Genomic DNA, 14,106 nt, shown 5'->3' on the forward strand with positions numbered 1-14,106 from the left:
GTGATCTAGTCCAGATTTATGCTTTAAATATCATATACATAATGACAACTCCCAACTTTATATCTCCTGCCTGGACCGCTCCTCCAAACTCTGTACTCACATATCCAATAGCCTGCTTGACATCCCTATTTGTCAGTCTTTTAACGTATCTCAAATTAATGTGTCCAAAACCAAACTCCTGATCATCCTCCAAGACCTACTCCAGCTGCAGCCTTCCTCTTTTCTGTAAATGGCAACTCTCTCCTTCCAGTTGTTTGGACCAGAAGCCTCCAAATCATCCTTGACTCCTTTCATTCTTTCATGCCTGCATTCACTCAATTAGTAAAGTCTCTAATATATTTCAAAATATACCCAGAATCTGACCACTTTCCCGTCACTGTCACTTTAGTCCAAGCACCCACCATCTCTCACTAGGAGTACTGGTCTCCCTTGTAGCACCTGAAAAGGTTCCCAGGACATGGAATTGTCAATGCTAAAACCTTTAAAGTCCCAAGTAAACTGGAATGAGCTGGTCACCCTAAGGATCACCTCCATCCTTGTCTCCTATGCCCTAGAGTGATATGATCCTTTTTAAAAGTAGACCATATTACTCCTGTCCTCAAAACCCACAGTGACTTTTCATCTCACTCAGATTAAAAACCAAAGAACTTAACCAAGGCCTTCAAAGCCCTGAATTATCTACACCCCACTCCACCCCCATACCTTCTTCACCTTATCTCTACTGCTGGTTCCCCTCACTCATTCCAGCCACAGTAAACTTATTGCTGTTCTTTGAATAGGGGAAGCATGCTCTTGCATTAGGGCCATTGCATTCACCATTCCCTCTGCTTGGAAAGCTCTTCCCCCCACATATCCCCACCAATCATTCCCTCATTTCTTTAGATCTCTGCTCACATACCCTTACATCTATCTCTTTTAAATCTGCTTTGTTTTTCTTCATAACCAGTATACCCTTATATCTCTTTCAGTCTGCTTTGTTTTTCTGCATAGCCAGTATCATCACCTAATGGGTATCATCACCTAACATCATATATTTACTTATTATCTCACACCACTAGAACCTAAGCTCCATGAATGAACGGAAACAAGAAAATAAATATCTAAGAATTTTAATAGTGATAACTTCTGTGTGAAGAGAATGAAGCAGAGTAATGGGATAAAGGATGGTGATGCATCAAAAAAGTTCCCTTTGAAGTGATGACATGTGAACTGAGTCCCAAATGATTAGGTGGATGAGGAACCAAGCAGAGAGAAACATCAAGTGCAGGGTCTCTGAGGCAGGTACCAAGACAGCATACTTGAAGGATTTATTAATTTCAGAGTCCACCACACTATTCTTAACACGCAACCAAGAATTCACACTTGATTCAGGGGATAAAGAGAATGATGACATCTGCGTTGAGGGGGTGGAAAGAGAGCATCACAGGAGTCAGAAAACAGCCTGAATAAGGACTTGTCAAGTACAAATCCTGGTTTCTAATTGGGAGAGGAGGGTAGGTCTCACGCTACAGCTCAAGGCGGATGTCAAGGAGTAGAGAGACAAGGCTTCGGAGGCAGCTGGCATCCTCGAAAAAGTTCAGCCTTTGCTAAAAACGTGCACAAATCACTTAATGACTCAGTCTCGGTTTTCTCATCAGTACAATGATATTACCTGCCTCATGGTGTTTGAAGCAGATAAGTATCCTGTACATGGAAACGCTGGGAAAAGCGAAGTTGATGCTGTGATTTTAGCTGATGAACGGGCCCTTGGATGCTGAAGGATGGCTACTACAGCGAGTGCCAAGTGAATTTAATTGGGAGCAAGCTCCGTGAGGAACTGAAGGTCTGAGCGGGCATTCAAAAGAAGACTTGGCGCGCAGAGGCTGCTGGTCCCGAGTGAGAGGGCGTGAATCTGGGCAGGATCCCGGGAGGAGGCGGACTGTGGCCCACAGAGCCGCGAGAGCGCGCGGGGCAGGGGACAGAGGAGGGAGTCCCTTCCTCCCCGCCCCCCCCCGCCTCGCTTTGCCCTTCCCGGGCCCCCGGAACGTTGGACGCGCGGAACCTCGGTGCCGGAAGGCTAGCGCGGCGTACCCGGAGAGCGATGGAGCAGGCGCGTGGACCCCGGGCCGCTACCGACGCACCTGAGGAAGAGGAGGAGGAGGAGGAGGAGGTGGGGGCCGCCATGGCGGCTGTAGCGGGGGGTGCAGGCCCGGCAGTTCTGCAGGTGGCCGGCCTCTACCGGGGTCTCTGCACCGTGCGCAGCCGCGCCCTGGGCCTCGGGCTCGTGTCACCCGCTCAGTTGCGCGTGTTCCCGGTCCGCCGCAGCTCGGACCGGCCCTCAGGGGACAGCGATGGCAGCGGGGTTGGGGCCGAGCTCGAGTCCAACCCCTTCTACGACCGCTATCGTGACAAGATCCAGCAACTGCGCAGGTGCGGGCCGAGGGCCGGCTGGCCGTGGGAAGGGAAGAGGAAGGAGCCGTACAGGGCGCGAACTTCTGGCGTGGACTTTCTGACGTGCGGGTGGTTCTCAGTCCTTACCACAACCCTGCGAGGTGGGCGCTATTAATATCCCACATCTGATGCTCAGAGCGGTTAGGTCACGTGCTTAAGATCACACAGCTAGTTAGTATCAGAGCTGATAGTCTCTGCAAGTCCCAGGTCTTTCCCCAGTTGACTTTGTGCTTTAGTACTCAAAATGCCAAGATGGATTCTTATGACAACCCCGTGGGGCAGACGGTTCAAGAAGACCTGTCCCCACTATGGAAATGGGAAAATGGAGCCTTCTGTAGTCAGGACTTGACTTGTTCAAGGTCACATATTGAGTTAGTTGAGACCTAGCTCACAGTTTGGTTTCCCAGGCTCCTAGCGAGGACCCTAATTGCAAGGAAAGGAGGTTTGGAGTAGGAGGAGGGCATCAAAGATTAATAGTGTTACAATTCGATCATAAACTGAATCCTCTCATTAAGATGAGGGAACTGGGGTAAGAGACTTGCCAAAGGTCGCACAGCTGGTTGAGGCCTTGTGTTTAGGTCATCTGACTCTTAATCCAGAGTCTACCCCTCAGCTTCCCCAGGGAAAGGCCTGGAAAATGGAGGGAGTTGAGGATGGTATGAGGGAAGATGAGAGGCTCTCAAGAGATCAAGAAGGAAGGAAGAGCTGAAGGAGATCAAAGATGAAATGAAAGGGCTTAAGAGAGAATTTGGCAGGTTAGTCATGCAGTTAGTTGTATTATGAAAGGAAACCAGTCATAGTACTTTAACTTCTTTATGTCTCCCCTCTATTTCCACTAACTTAACTTACTCCTTTGTCATCTTCAGCCTGTACTATGATAGCCATCCCATAACTAATCCTTCGTATTTTCAGTCTTAGACCCCTCTACCCCAATCCATCTCATTGTTACTTTAGTGATTTCTCACTTTTTGAGAGAATGATGGAATGAGTATTTTTGCTCTTCTGCCAGCATTCCTATATCCTCAAGTATCTGTTCTCTTACCTTTCCTTGACCTGCATTTCCCCTTCAGCCTTCTCTCTTTGATCTCTTTTACATATGGGCATCTCAGAAGAGTTATCTGTTCATGCTCTGAACCTTCATCGGCTCCCATTCACTTTTATTTTTTTTTTTTGCATGAACAGGCACCAGAAAACAAACCCAGGTCTCCAGCATGGCAGGGGAGAATTCTGCCTGCTGAGCCACTGTGGCCGCCCTCCCATTCACTTTTTTTACTTATGAGTAAATGAATGATTGGTTTCACTCTCCTTACCTTCTAAATCATTCCCATCATTTACACATGCTCTGTTATCAACTAAAGAGTGAGCTTTCCAAAACACCCTATTGACCTCTGGATAATGCCCAGATTCCTTTTTGTGTTCCATGCAAGGACCTCATGCATTAGTCCCTACCACTCTCTCTAGCCTTACCTCTTACCGAAACTTCCTTTGAGGACTGTGTTCTAGCACAAAGGAATGGGGGAGGGGGATGTTCCAAGTAGGGGGAGCAGCAGCAAAAGCAGAAGTACAAAGGCGTGAAACTACCTCAAGTATTTGGGAATGTTTGAGCAAATTTTCATCCTAACACCAGTAGCATTTTAATGTACCTATTTGCGTGTCTGTCTCTCCCACTAGATACTAAGCTCCTTGAGGTAAGGGCTGTATCTTATTTGTATCTATGTCCCCAGAGCCCGGAAGGGTATCTAATTGGCAATAAATACCAAGTATAGTTTGTTGAATGAATGAAAAGTAGAGGAGAAAGGTTAAGTCAAAGAAAAAAGTGAGTAACACAAGAGTAGGGGAGATGAGAGGGAAAGCTATGTGGATATAAAAAGGATAAGAACAGGAGGTTAAGGTGGAAGAAAGGGAGATATCAAAACAGGGCCGAAAAAGGATCACCAGAACCCTCACCAAGTGAAGGGAAATGGCAAGACAGGGCCTGGCCTTAGGGCCTAGGACCAAACAGGATATCGTCAGATATTTAAAAAGGAATTGTAACTCTGATTGGTGGGTGCTAGGGCCTACTCTCTAAATTCTTGCTCTTGGAGGACTGGTCACAATCTCAGGGTGAACCAGCAGCAGGACAGATTGTATACCCTCCTAACTCTATTCCAACTCAATATGTGGGAATTTTTTTTAACTCCTTAATCCTCCTCCATTGTTTATTTATTTATTGTCCTTATTTTTTATTCATCTGTCCATGTACTGGCTAACGGGAGTATCAGCCACAAGGTTTTCACAATCACATAGCTATATTGTAGAAGTTATATCGTTATACAATCATCTTCAAGGCTACTGGAATGCAGCTCAACAGTTTCAGGTACTGCCCTCCAGCCACTGCAATACACTATAAACTAAAAATGGATAGCTATATAATGTGTAAAAATAACTTCCAGGATAACTTCTTGGCTCTGTTTAAAACTCTCAGCCACTGAAACTTTTTGTCTCATTTCTTTCTTCCCCATGTTGGTCAAGAAGTCTTTCTCAATCCTATGATGCTAGGTCCCAGCTCATCCTTGGGAGTCATGTCCCATGTTGCCAGGGAGATTTCGACCCCTGGGAGTTGTGTCCCAGGGCAGTGAGTTCACCTGCTGAGTTGACTTTGAGAGAGAGGCCACATCTGAGCAATAGAAGAGATTCTCTGGGGATGAGTCTTAGGCATAATTATAAGGAGGCTTAGTTTCTCTTTTGCAGGAATAAGTTTCATAGGGGCAAGCCCCAAGATCAAGGGCTCAGCCTATTGGTTGTCCCCAATACTTGTGAGACTATTAGAAGTTCCCCAGAAGGGAAAGTTATATTCCTCCCTTTTCCCCAGTCCGTCAAGGGAACTTTTCAAATACTTTTTAGTCTTTGGCCACATTACTCTGGGATGTATCTGGGCATTACACTAACCTGTACAAACCAACAAGATCTCACTCCCTATTCAAGGTTCCATGTAATTATGGTGTTTGAAATACACTGACCATTTAAATTAAATTAGATAGTGTGTTACCAAAAATATAAATTTTGCACCAAATAAACATCTATTCTTTTGGTCTCACACAAAAGTTGAAGTTTTAAAATATAGACCATATCATCCTTTACCCTATATTCTGATTTACCTTAGTCCTATCCAGATCCACTTCATTCATATCTCTAGTTGAAGTCAGATCACTTTTTCAACAGTTGCTGTGTTGGGTAGTGCTGACTTTCATAGCTTCAGAGCTCTCTCAGGTGTCACACACATACTCAAAGTTTAAAGGAATGACCAGGTTATACACAAATAGCTCAGCATTTCAGAATTTAGAAATAGCAGTAACAACTCCGAAATAGATGATTGCTATAAGAGCTCACAGTCTAGGAACCTTTATAATAGGCCTTAACCTGTGAACCTGTGCTCTCAATTTCAATTCTCAGAATTTGTATATTATAGTTAGTCCATGTGGGTGAGGCTTGATAATATTTGTCTTTTCATTTCTGGCTTATTTCATTCAGCATACTGTCCTCAAGGTTCATTCACCAAGTGTCATGCCTCACAGCTTTATTCCTTCTTGTAGCCACTCAATAGTCCATTGTATATATACACCACAATTCCCTCTTCCATTCCTCAGTCGATGTACCCTTAGGCCCCAGTGGCTTAACCTTTGATTTATCTTTAATCAGGTCTGACCCAGCTGCTTTTGAGTCCCGCCTGGAAAAGCGCAGTGAGTTTTGGAAGCAGCCAGTGGGGCACTCCAGGCAAGGAGACTTCATCAAATGTGTGGAGCAGAAGGTAAGGACTGCTTCTTCTGTTTGTATTGTTAACTCACCAGTATTCCACCCACCCCACTTACACCCCCATGACTCTTATTCTGCAAGTAGACTCATTGATAGGCCAGGTAAAGGAGCTGAATATAGCCTTTCTCTTCAAGGCTCAGTCTCCATCTGCAAATGCATATCCTGTTATTTCTGGGCAAAAGTATTGTAGTAATAGTGGAGAATACAAAGGGATAAAAGGAGTAGTCCCTGCTCCCAGAGGGTGCAGTCTAGTGGGATGAGGCAAGGCACACATAGCAGTGGGCTGTTGAAACCATGGAAAATTTCCCAGGAGATGTGGGTCTTGACCAAGGCTAAGAAGGGCAGATGGCATTTAGATTAAGCAGAGAGGAAAGAGTGGGACTTTGGTATAGAACAGGGGTCAGCAAACTTTTTCTGTAAAGAAACAGATAGTAAATATTTTAGGCTTTGTGGGCCATATGGTGTGTGAGTTTGCAAGCTGCCGCGGAATGCAATATACCAGAACTGGAATGACTTTTAAAAGGAGAATTTAGTAAGTTACAAGTTTACAATTCTAAGGAAGTGAAAGTGTTCAAATTACAGCACCAACAAGAGGTTGCCTTCACTTTATAACAGGCACTGTGTCAGGAAAACCTCTGTTAGCTGGGTAGTTACGTGGCCGTTATCTGCTACTCCTGGGATCCTTTGCTTTCAGCCTCTGTTCCTGTGGGGACTCCTCACTTTGCTTCTCCAGGGCTGGCTTTTATCTCTTGGCTTCCCTTGGCTCTCTCTTGTTCTGTCTTGCTTAACATCTCATGGTGACATCTGCTGGGCTCCAAGCAACTCCAAACATACGTGTTTCTGTTCTCCAAGTTTTTGGCATCTGTGTTACCTCTGCTCTGAAGTTTCTGTCGTTTCTGACTCTGTCCAAATTGTTTCCTCTTTTAAGGGATTCCAGTAAACTAATCAAGACCCACCTGGAGTGGGTGGAGTCACATCTCCATCTAATCAGAAATGATACTCACAATTGGGTGTGTCATATCTCCATTGAAGTTATCTAATCAAAAGTTCCCAACCTATAATATTGGATTAGAATTAAAAGAAGCAGCTGCCTCCACAAGATTGAATCAGGATTAAAACATGGCTTTTCTGGGGTACATAATATTTTCAAACCAGCTCTTATGGTCTCTGTTGCAACTCTTCATTTCTGCTACTTTAATACAAAAGTAGCCATAGACAATAAGTAAATGAATGGGTGTGCCTATATTCCAATGAAACTATATTTATAAAAACAGACAGAGGACAAGATTTAGTTTGCCAGCTCCTGATATAGAGGAATTGGCTTTAAAAGAGAAATAGCTTTGAAAGTAAAGGGGGTTTCAGGAGACTGTGAGGCACCTTGTCCCGTTAAGATGGGGAGGGAAGTATTGGGGCTAAAAGAATAGGTTAGGTATTAACTGTCAAAGGTGAGGTATTTGAACTTAAGGAGTGGAGGCAAGATAATGTAGCTGCTGAAAGAGTGGGCTGTGGAGCCAGGTACCAGAAACTGAATCCTAGTTCTTCTACTTACTAGCTGGGTATCTGTAGGAAATTATATAACTTCTCTGTGCCTCAGTTTCCTTATCTGTAAAACAGTAAGGATAGCAGTACCTACCTGTTATGTTGAAGACTGAATGATATAATTACATGTAAAGATCTTTGGTACAGGCCTTTGGCACATAATAAATACTTAATATGTATTAGCCATTATTCTCCTTAAATAAGAATCAAAGCTGGGGAATAGCATCTTGAAAACAGTAAATAGGAAGATTAATCTAATGCAGTGTTTTTCACTTTTTGACTGTGACCCACAGTAAGAAATAAATTTTAAATTGCAATTCAGGATTCACATGTGTATGGTTATAACCAAAACAAAATTTTTATAATACAATGCTTACTTTTACTCTATATTCTTATTGTTTTCTATTCTTTTTCATCTTTTAAAAAATCCTGGCCACAGTCCACTAACTTGATTTCACAACCTATGATTTGAAACACTAATCTAAGGTATTAGAACAAATTGGAGTCAGGAAGACCTGGAACCAGGGAAATTGTACAGTTATTCAGGTGTGGGCTGCCCAGAATATGGATTAAGGTAGTGTACTGGTTTGAAAAGGGTTTGTATACCCTAGAAAAACCATGTTTTAATCCTAATCAATCTTGTGGGAGCAACTAACTGTTTCTTCTAATCCCTATTCAGTACTATAGATTGGAAACTTGATTAGGTTATCTGCATGGAGATATGACTCACCCAACTGTGGGTAACTTTTGAATTGAGGGAGATGTGACTCTACCCATTCCAGGTGGGTCTTGATTATTGAATGCTTTAAAAGAGAAAGCATTTGGAGAAAGCTTGAGAATGAGGAGAACAGCAGAGATACAAGAAGTACAGAGTCCACCAGCTAGCGACTTTTGGAGATGAAGGAGAACGCTTCTGGGGCAGCTTCATGAAGCAACAGGCTGGGAGAGGAAGCTAGAAGATGTTACTCATGTTTGCCATATTCCTTTCCAGTTGAGAGAGAAACCCTGAACTTCAGTGGCCTGTCTTAAGTGAAGGTCACCTCTTTTTGGTGCCTTAATTTGGACAATTTTATAGACTTTTTAAAATTGGAACATATTCTCAGCCTTAGAACTATGTAAACTAGCAACTTACTAAATTCCTCTTTTTAAAAGCCATTCTATTTCTAGTATATTGTATTCTGGCAGCTAGAAAACTAGAACAGGTAGTTACTTTGGAAAATTGGGATTCTATGTTGTGTTTTTTGTTTTTTTTTTTAACATGGGCAGGTGCGGGGAACCAAACCCAGATCTCCAACATGGCAGGCAAGAACTCTGCCTGCTGAGCCACTGTGGCCACCCTCTACATTGTGTTTTTTTGTTTGTTTTTTATTTTTAAATTTATTTATTTATTAATTAAAAAAATTAAGAACAAACAAAAACATTAACATATCATTCCATTCTACGTATGCAATCAGTAATTCTCAATATCATTACATAGTTGCATATTCATCATTTCTTAGAACATTTGCATCAGTTCAGAAAAAGAAATAAAAAGACAACAGAAAAAGAAATAAGATGATAACAGAGAGAAAAAAAAAGATTATACATACCATACCTCTTAACCCTCGCTTTCATTTATCACTAGCATTTCAAACTAAATTTATTTTAACATTTGTTCCCCTATTATTTATTTTTATTCCATATATTCTACTTGTCTGTTGATAAGGTAGATAAAAGGAGCATCAGACACAACGTTTTCACAATCACACAGTCACATTGTGAAAGCTATATCATTATACAATCATCATCAAGAAACATGGCTACGGCAACACAGCTCTACATTTTCAGGCAGTACCCTCCAGCCTCTCCATTACATCTTGACTAACAAGGTGATATCTACTTAATGTGTAAGAATAACCTCCAGGATAACCTCTGGACTCTGTTTGGAATCTCTCAGCCATTGACACTTAGTCTCATTTCACTCTTCCCCCTTTTGGTCGAGAAGGTTTTCTCAATCCCTTGATGCTGGGTCTCAGCTCATTCCAGAGTTTTTCTCAATCCCTTGATGCTGAATCTCAGCTCATTCTGGGATTTCTGTCCCACGTTGCCAGGAAGATCCACACCCCTAGGGTTCATGTCCCATGTAGACAGGGGAAGGGTGGTGAGTTTGCTTGTTATGTTGGCTGGAGAGAGAGGCCACATCTGAGCAACAAAAGGTGTTCCTGGGGGTGACTCTTAGGCATAATTTTAAGTAGGCTTGACCTATCCCCTGTGGGGTTAAGTTTCATATGAACAGTCCCCAAGACTGGGGGCTCATCCTATAGCTCTGGTTGCCCACAATGCTTGTGAATATCAAGAATTCAACTTGGGGAAGTTGAGTTTTCCCCTGTTCTCACCATTCCCCAAAGGGGATTTTGCAAATACTTTTCTACTCACTGATCAAATCACTCTGGGATTCATCAGGGCATCACCTGGACAAACCAACAAAATCTCATGTCCTATACAAAGTTCCATGTGCTTAAGGTGTTCAACCAACTATCTACTTAAGTTATATTAGGAGATGTACTAGTCAAATTATAAATTTGTACCAAATAAACATTTTTTGCTTTAGTCTCACGCATAAGTTGAAATTTTAAAATATTAATTACCATCTATTTTCCACACCCTGCAGTAATGACATTCTTTTGTTCTTCCTCATGCAAAAACATTTTTAATTTGGACATTTAGTCACTATCATTATACACTCTAGGCATTCCTAGATTATACCATCTCAGTCTTTATCGTCTATCTTTCTTTGTGATTTCATTTATGCCCCCCAGCCCTCCTCCCTCTATCATTCTCACATTCAGCTTCATTCAGTGTTTTAACATAATTGTATTACAGTTAGGTAATATTGTGCTGTTCATTTCTGAGTTTTTCAGTCCTGTTGCACAATCTGTATCTGAAACTTCAGTTCCAATTACCCAATATCTTACCCTATTTCTATCTCCTGATGGTCTCTGTTACCAAGGAAATATTCCAAGTTTATTCACTAATGTCAGTTCATATCAGTGAGACCACACAGTAGTTGTCCTTTTGTTTCTGGCTAATCTCACTCAGCATAATGTCCTTAAAGTCCATTCATGTTGTTACATACTTCATAACTTTATTCTATCTTACAGCTGCATAATATTCCTTCTCATGTAAATGCCACAGTTTGTTTAGCCAACCATCTGTTGATGGGCATTTTCGCTGTTTCCATCTCTTGGTAATTGTAAATAATGCTGCTATAAACATTGGTGTGCAAATGTCCGTTTGTGTCCTTGCCCTCATGTCCTTTGAGTAGAGGCAGCATATAGATGGGTCCTGTTTTTTAATTCATTCTGCCAGTCTATGTCTTTTGATTGGAGAGTTTAATCCATTAACATTCAGTGTTATTACTGTACAGGCAGTACTTTCTTTTACTATTTGGCCTTTTAGATTTTATATGTCATATCTAATTTTCCTTCTTTTTACCTTTACTCATAGTCTTCCTTTCTACACTCTTCTCCACACCTCTCTCTTCTGTCTTCGTATGTCTCTAGTGCTCCCTTTAGTATTTCTTGCAGAGCTCATCTCTTGGTCACGAATTCTCTCAGTGATTTTTTGTCTGAAAATGTTTCAATTTCTCCTTCATTTTTGAAGGTCAGTTTTGCTGGATATAGAATTCTTGGTTGGCAGTTTTTCTCTTTTAATAATTTAAATATATCATCCTACTGTCTTCTCGCCTCCATGGTTTCTGCTGAGAGATCTACACATAATCTTATTGGGCTTCCCTTGTATGTGATGGATTACTTTTCTCTTGCTGCTTTCAAGATTCTCTCTTTCTCTTTGACCTCTGACTTTCTGATTAGTAAATGTCTTGGAGTTCATCTACTTGGATCTATTCTCTTTGGGGTACGCTGCACTTCTTGGATCTGTAATTTTAAGTCTTTCATAAGAGTTGGGAAATTTTCGGTGATAATTTCCTCCATTAGTTTTTCTCCTCCTTTTCCCTTCTCTTCTCCTTCTGGGACACCCACAAGACTTATATTCATGCGCTTCATATGGTCCTTCAATTCCCTGAGTCCCTGCGCATATTTTTCCATTTTTTTCCCCTATATTTTCTTTTTCTTGCCAGATTTCAGATATTCCTTCCTCCAGTTCAGAAATCCTATGTTCTGTCTCTCGAAATCTACCATTGTAGGTTTCCATTTTTTTTTTTTATCTCTTCTACCTTGCCTTTCATTCCCATAAGTTCTGTGATTTGTTTTTCCAGACTTTTGATTTCTTCTTTTTGTTCATTCCTTGCCTTCTTTATATCCTCCCTCAATTCATTGATTTGATTTTTGATGAGGTTTTCCATGTCTGTTCGTATATTCTGAATTAATTGTTTCAGCTCCTGTATGTCATTTGAAATTGTTGGTTTATTCCTTTGACTGGGCCATATCTTCAATTTTCCTAGTGTGATTTGTTATTTTTTGCTGGTGTCTAGGCATTTAATTATCTTAATTAGTTTATTCTGGAGATTGCTTTTACTTCTTTTACCTAGGGTTTTCTTGCTGGATGAATTTGTTGTCTATCTGTTCTTTGACCTTCAGTTCAGCTTTCTCTGGACCTCTAGCTTAAGTTTTGTTTAACAGGGGAGAATTTTTCAGTTCTTGTTTTCTTGTTTCTTGCCCTGCTTGTATGGTGTCTTTCCCCCCCCACCCTCCACCCCTAGAAGGGTCTACTTAGATATTTTTGACCCCAGCCGGATTTTCCCAGACCAAACTGGCCTCCTATCAGGAGGAAAGAGTCACCTGCGTCGGTTTTCCCTGAGGGTGAGACCCAGCAGGTTGAAAGACTTTCCGGTGAAGTCTCTGGACTCTGTTTTTCTTACCCTGCCCAGTATGTGGCACTTGTCTGCTTGCAGGTCCCAGCAGCATAAAATGATGTGGTACCTTTAAGTTTGGAAGGTTCTCCCTGCTGGGGGTGTGGTGGAGACAGAGGAGAGGTTGTAGGCTGGTTTTAATGGCTTCAAATTACCAAGCCCTGGTGTCTGAATTCCTTGAGAGAGGAATTCCACCTGAGTTGGGCTTCATCCCTCCCCTGGGGAAGGCACAGGCTCCAGACAAGCCCCCAAAAGAACTCACTTCTGCCTATGCCTGGGGCAGTTGCAGCCTGAGAAGTCCTGCTGCTATATCCAAAGGCAGTCAAGCCTTTGTAGAAACACAGCCACAAAAACCTCTGTTTCCTTCTTTTTTTTCCCCTTTTTCTGTCAGCCCTGCCCCCTTGGCGCCGGGGCAAAAATGAGCAACCTCCACTTTGACCAGGTTCACCTAAGCTGGGGGCCTATTTTTAGTAGTCAGAATTTGTTAATTAATTCCACAATTGGCGTTTAATTGTGATCAGTCCCTGCTGCTGGTAAATTTCCTTTCATTTCCCCTCTGGGAAGCAGCCTGTGCGGGAGGGGCGCCTTCCACTCAACTTTGGGAACTCACGGTTCTGGGGGGGCTCGCAGCCTGTCCAGCTGGTTCAGACTGGGGTACGCTGTGTGTCCGGTCACTGATGTGGCCCTAGGAGCTGTTCTGTACTGTTTCTGGTTATTTAGTAGTTGTTCTCTCTACATTGTGTTTTAAAGTGAAATTAGAGACATTTATTTTACTTTGCAAATAACTTTTCTTTTGCTTTGGTTTTCCTAATTTTTAAGATACTCCATTCAATCTTTTAATAAATGGTCATGTTAATTAGAACAAGATCAGTAGTCTGTAGATTAATCATCACAAGATTGGTGAGCAAATTCCTCTTCCTACAATAATGTTATTTACAACTTTGAAATATTTTAACAATTGAAATGTAATAAGTTACAAGTTTATAGTTCTAAGGAAGTAAGGATCCAAATTAAGGCACCAACAAGAGGTTACCTTCACTCAAGAAAGGTGGATGGGTCAGAAACACCTCTGCCAGCTGAGTAGTCACATGGCTGGCATCTGCTGGTCCCTTGCTACCACAAATATTTTTAACAATTGAAATTTCCTATAGTAAACACGCACAATATCAAGGTTATAAATCAGTAGCTTTTAGAAATATTGCTACATTACAAACTTTCAATATTATAAAGGAAAATTCTTTTTACCCCTTTTTGTAAACAGACTTAGAAACTCAATTTTATGATAGCAATATTCAGAATAAGTAAATATTTCATTTGAATTATGGCAAATCTTAGATAAATATTTGCTTACTATCTTTCTTATCTAGCTAACTAGAGGAAGGCTAATGGCCAACCCTATGCTCTCCATTCCCAAAGTCTTTTCTTTACTTTGAGTCATTGGTTCACTACAATAGGGGGCCTGGCATCACTCTTTTATAATTTTTTTTTAGTTGTCC

General features: G+C 41.7%; 1 protein-coding gene across 3 annotated transcripts in view; it reads left to right on the plus strand.

Annotated features, from left to right (window-relative positions):
* The first annotated feature begins 1,222 nt into the window (after positions 1–1,222).
* ATPAF1 (ATP synthase mitochondrial F1 complex assembly factor 1) overlaps positions 1,223–14,106 on the plus strand; it is a 66,437-nt gene continuing 53,553 nt past the window's right edge. The window contains exons 1-2 of one of the 3 annotated variants that reach the window (XM_077149763.1): positions 1,223–2,409; positions 6,109–6,217. In XM_077149763.1, the coding sequence (XP_077005878.1) occupies positions 2,081–2,409; positions 6,109–6,217 (438 nt within the window). In that variant the 5' untranslated portion in view covers positions 1,223–2,080. The remainder of the gene's footprint in view (positions 2,410–6,108; positions 6,218–14,106) is intronic. The other 2 variants (XM_077149761.1, XM_077149762.1) reach the window with 2 other exon arrangements.

This window comes from Tamandua tetradactyla, chromosome 2 (assembly GCF_023851605.1).
Source record: "Tamandua tetradactyla isolate mTamTet1 chromosome 2, mTamTet1.pri, whole genome shotgun sequence".
Taxonomy (NCBI): Eukaryota; Metazoa; Chordata; class Mammalia; order Pilosa; family Myrmecophagidae; genus Tamandua; species Tamandua tetradactyla.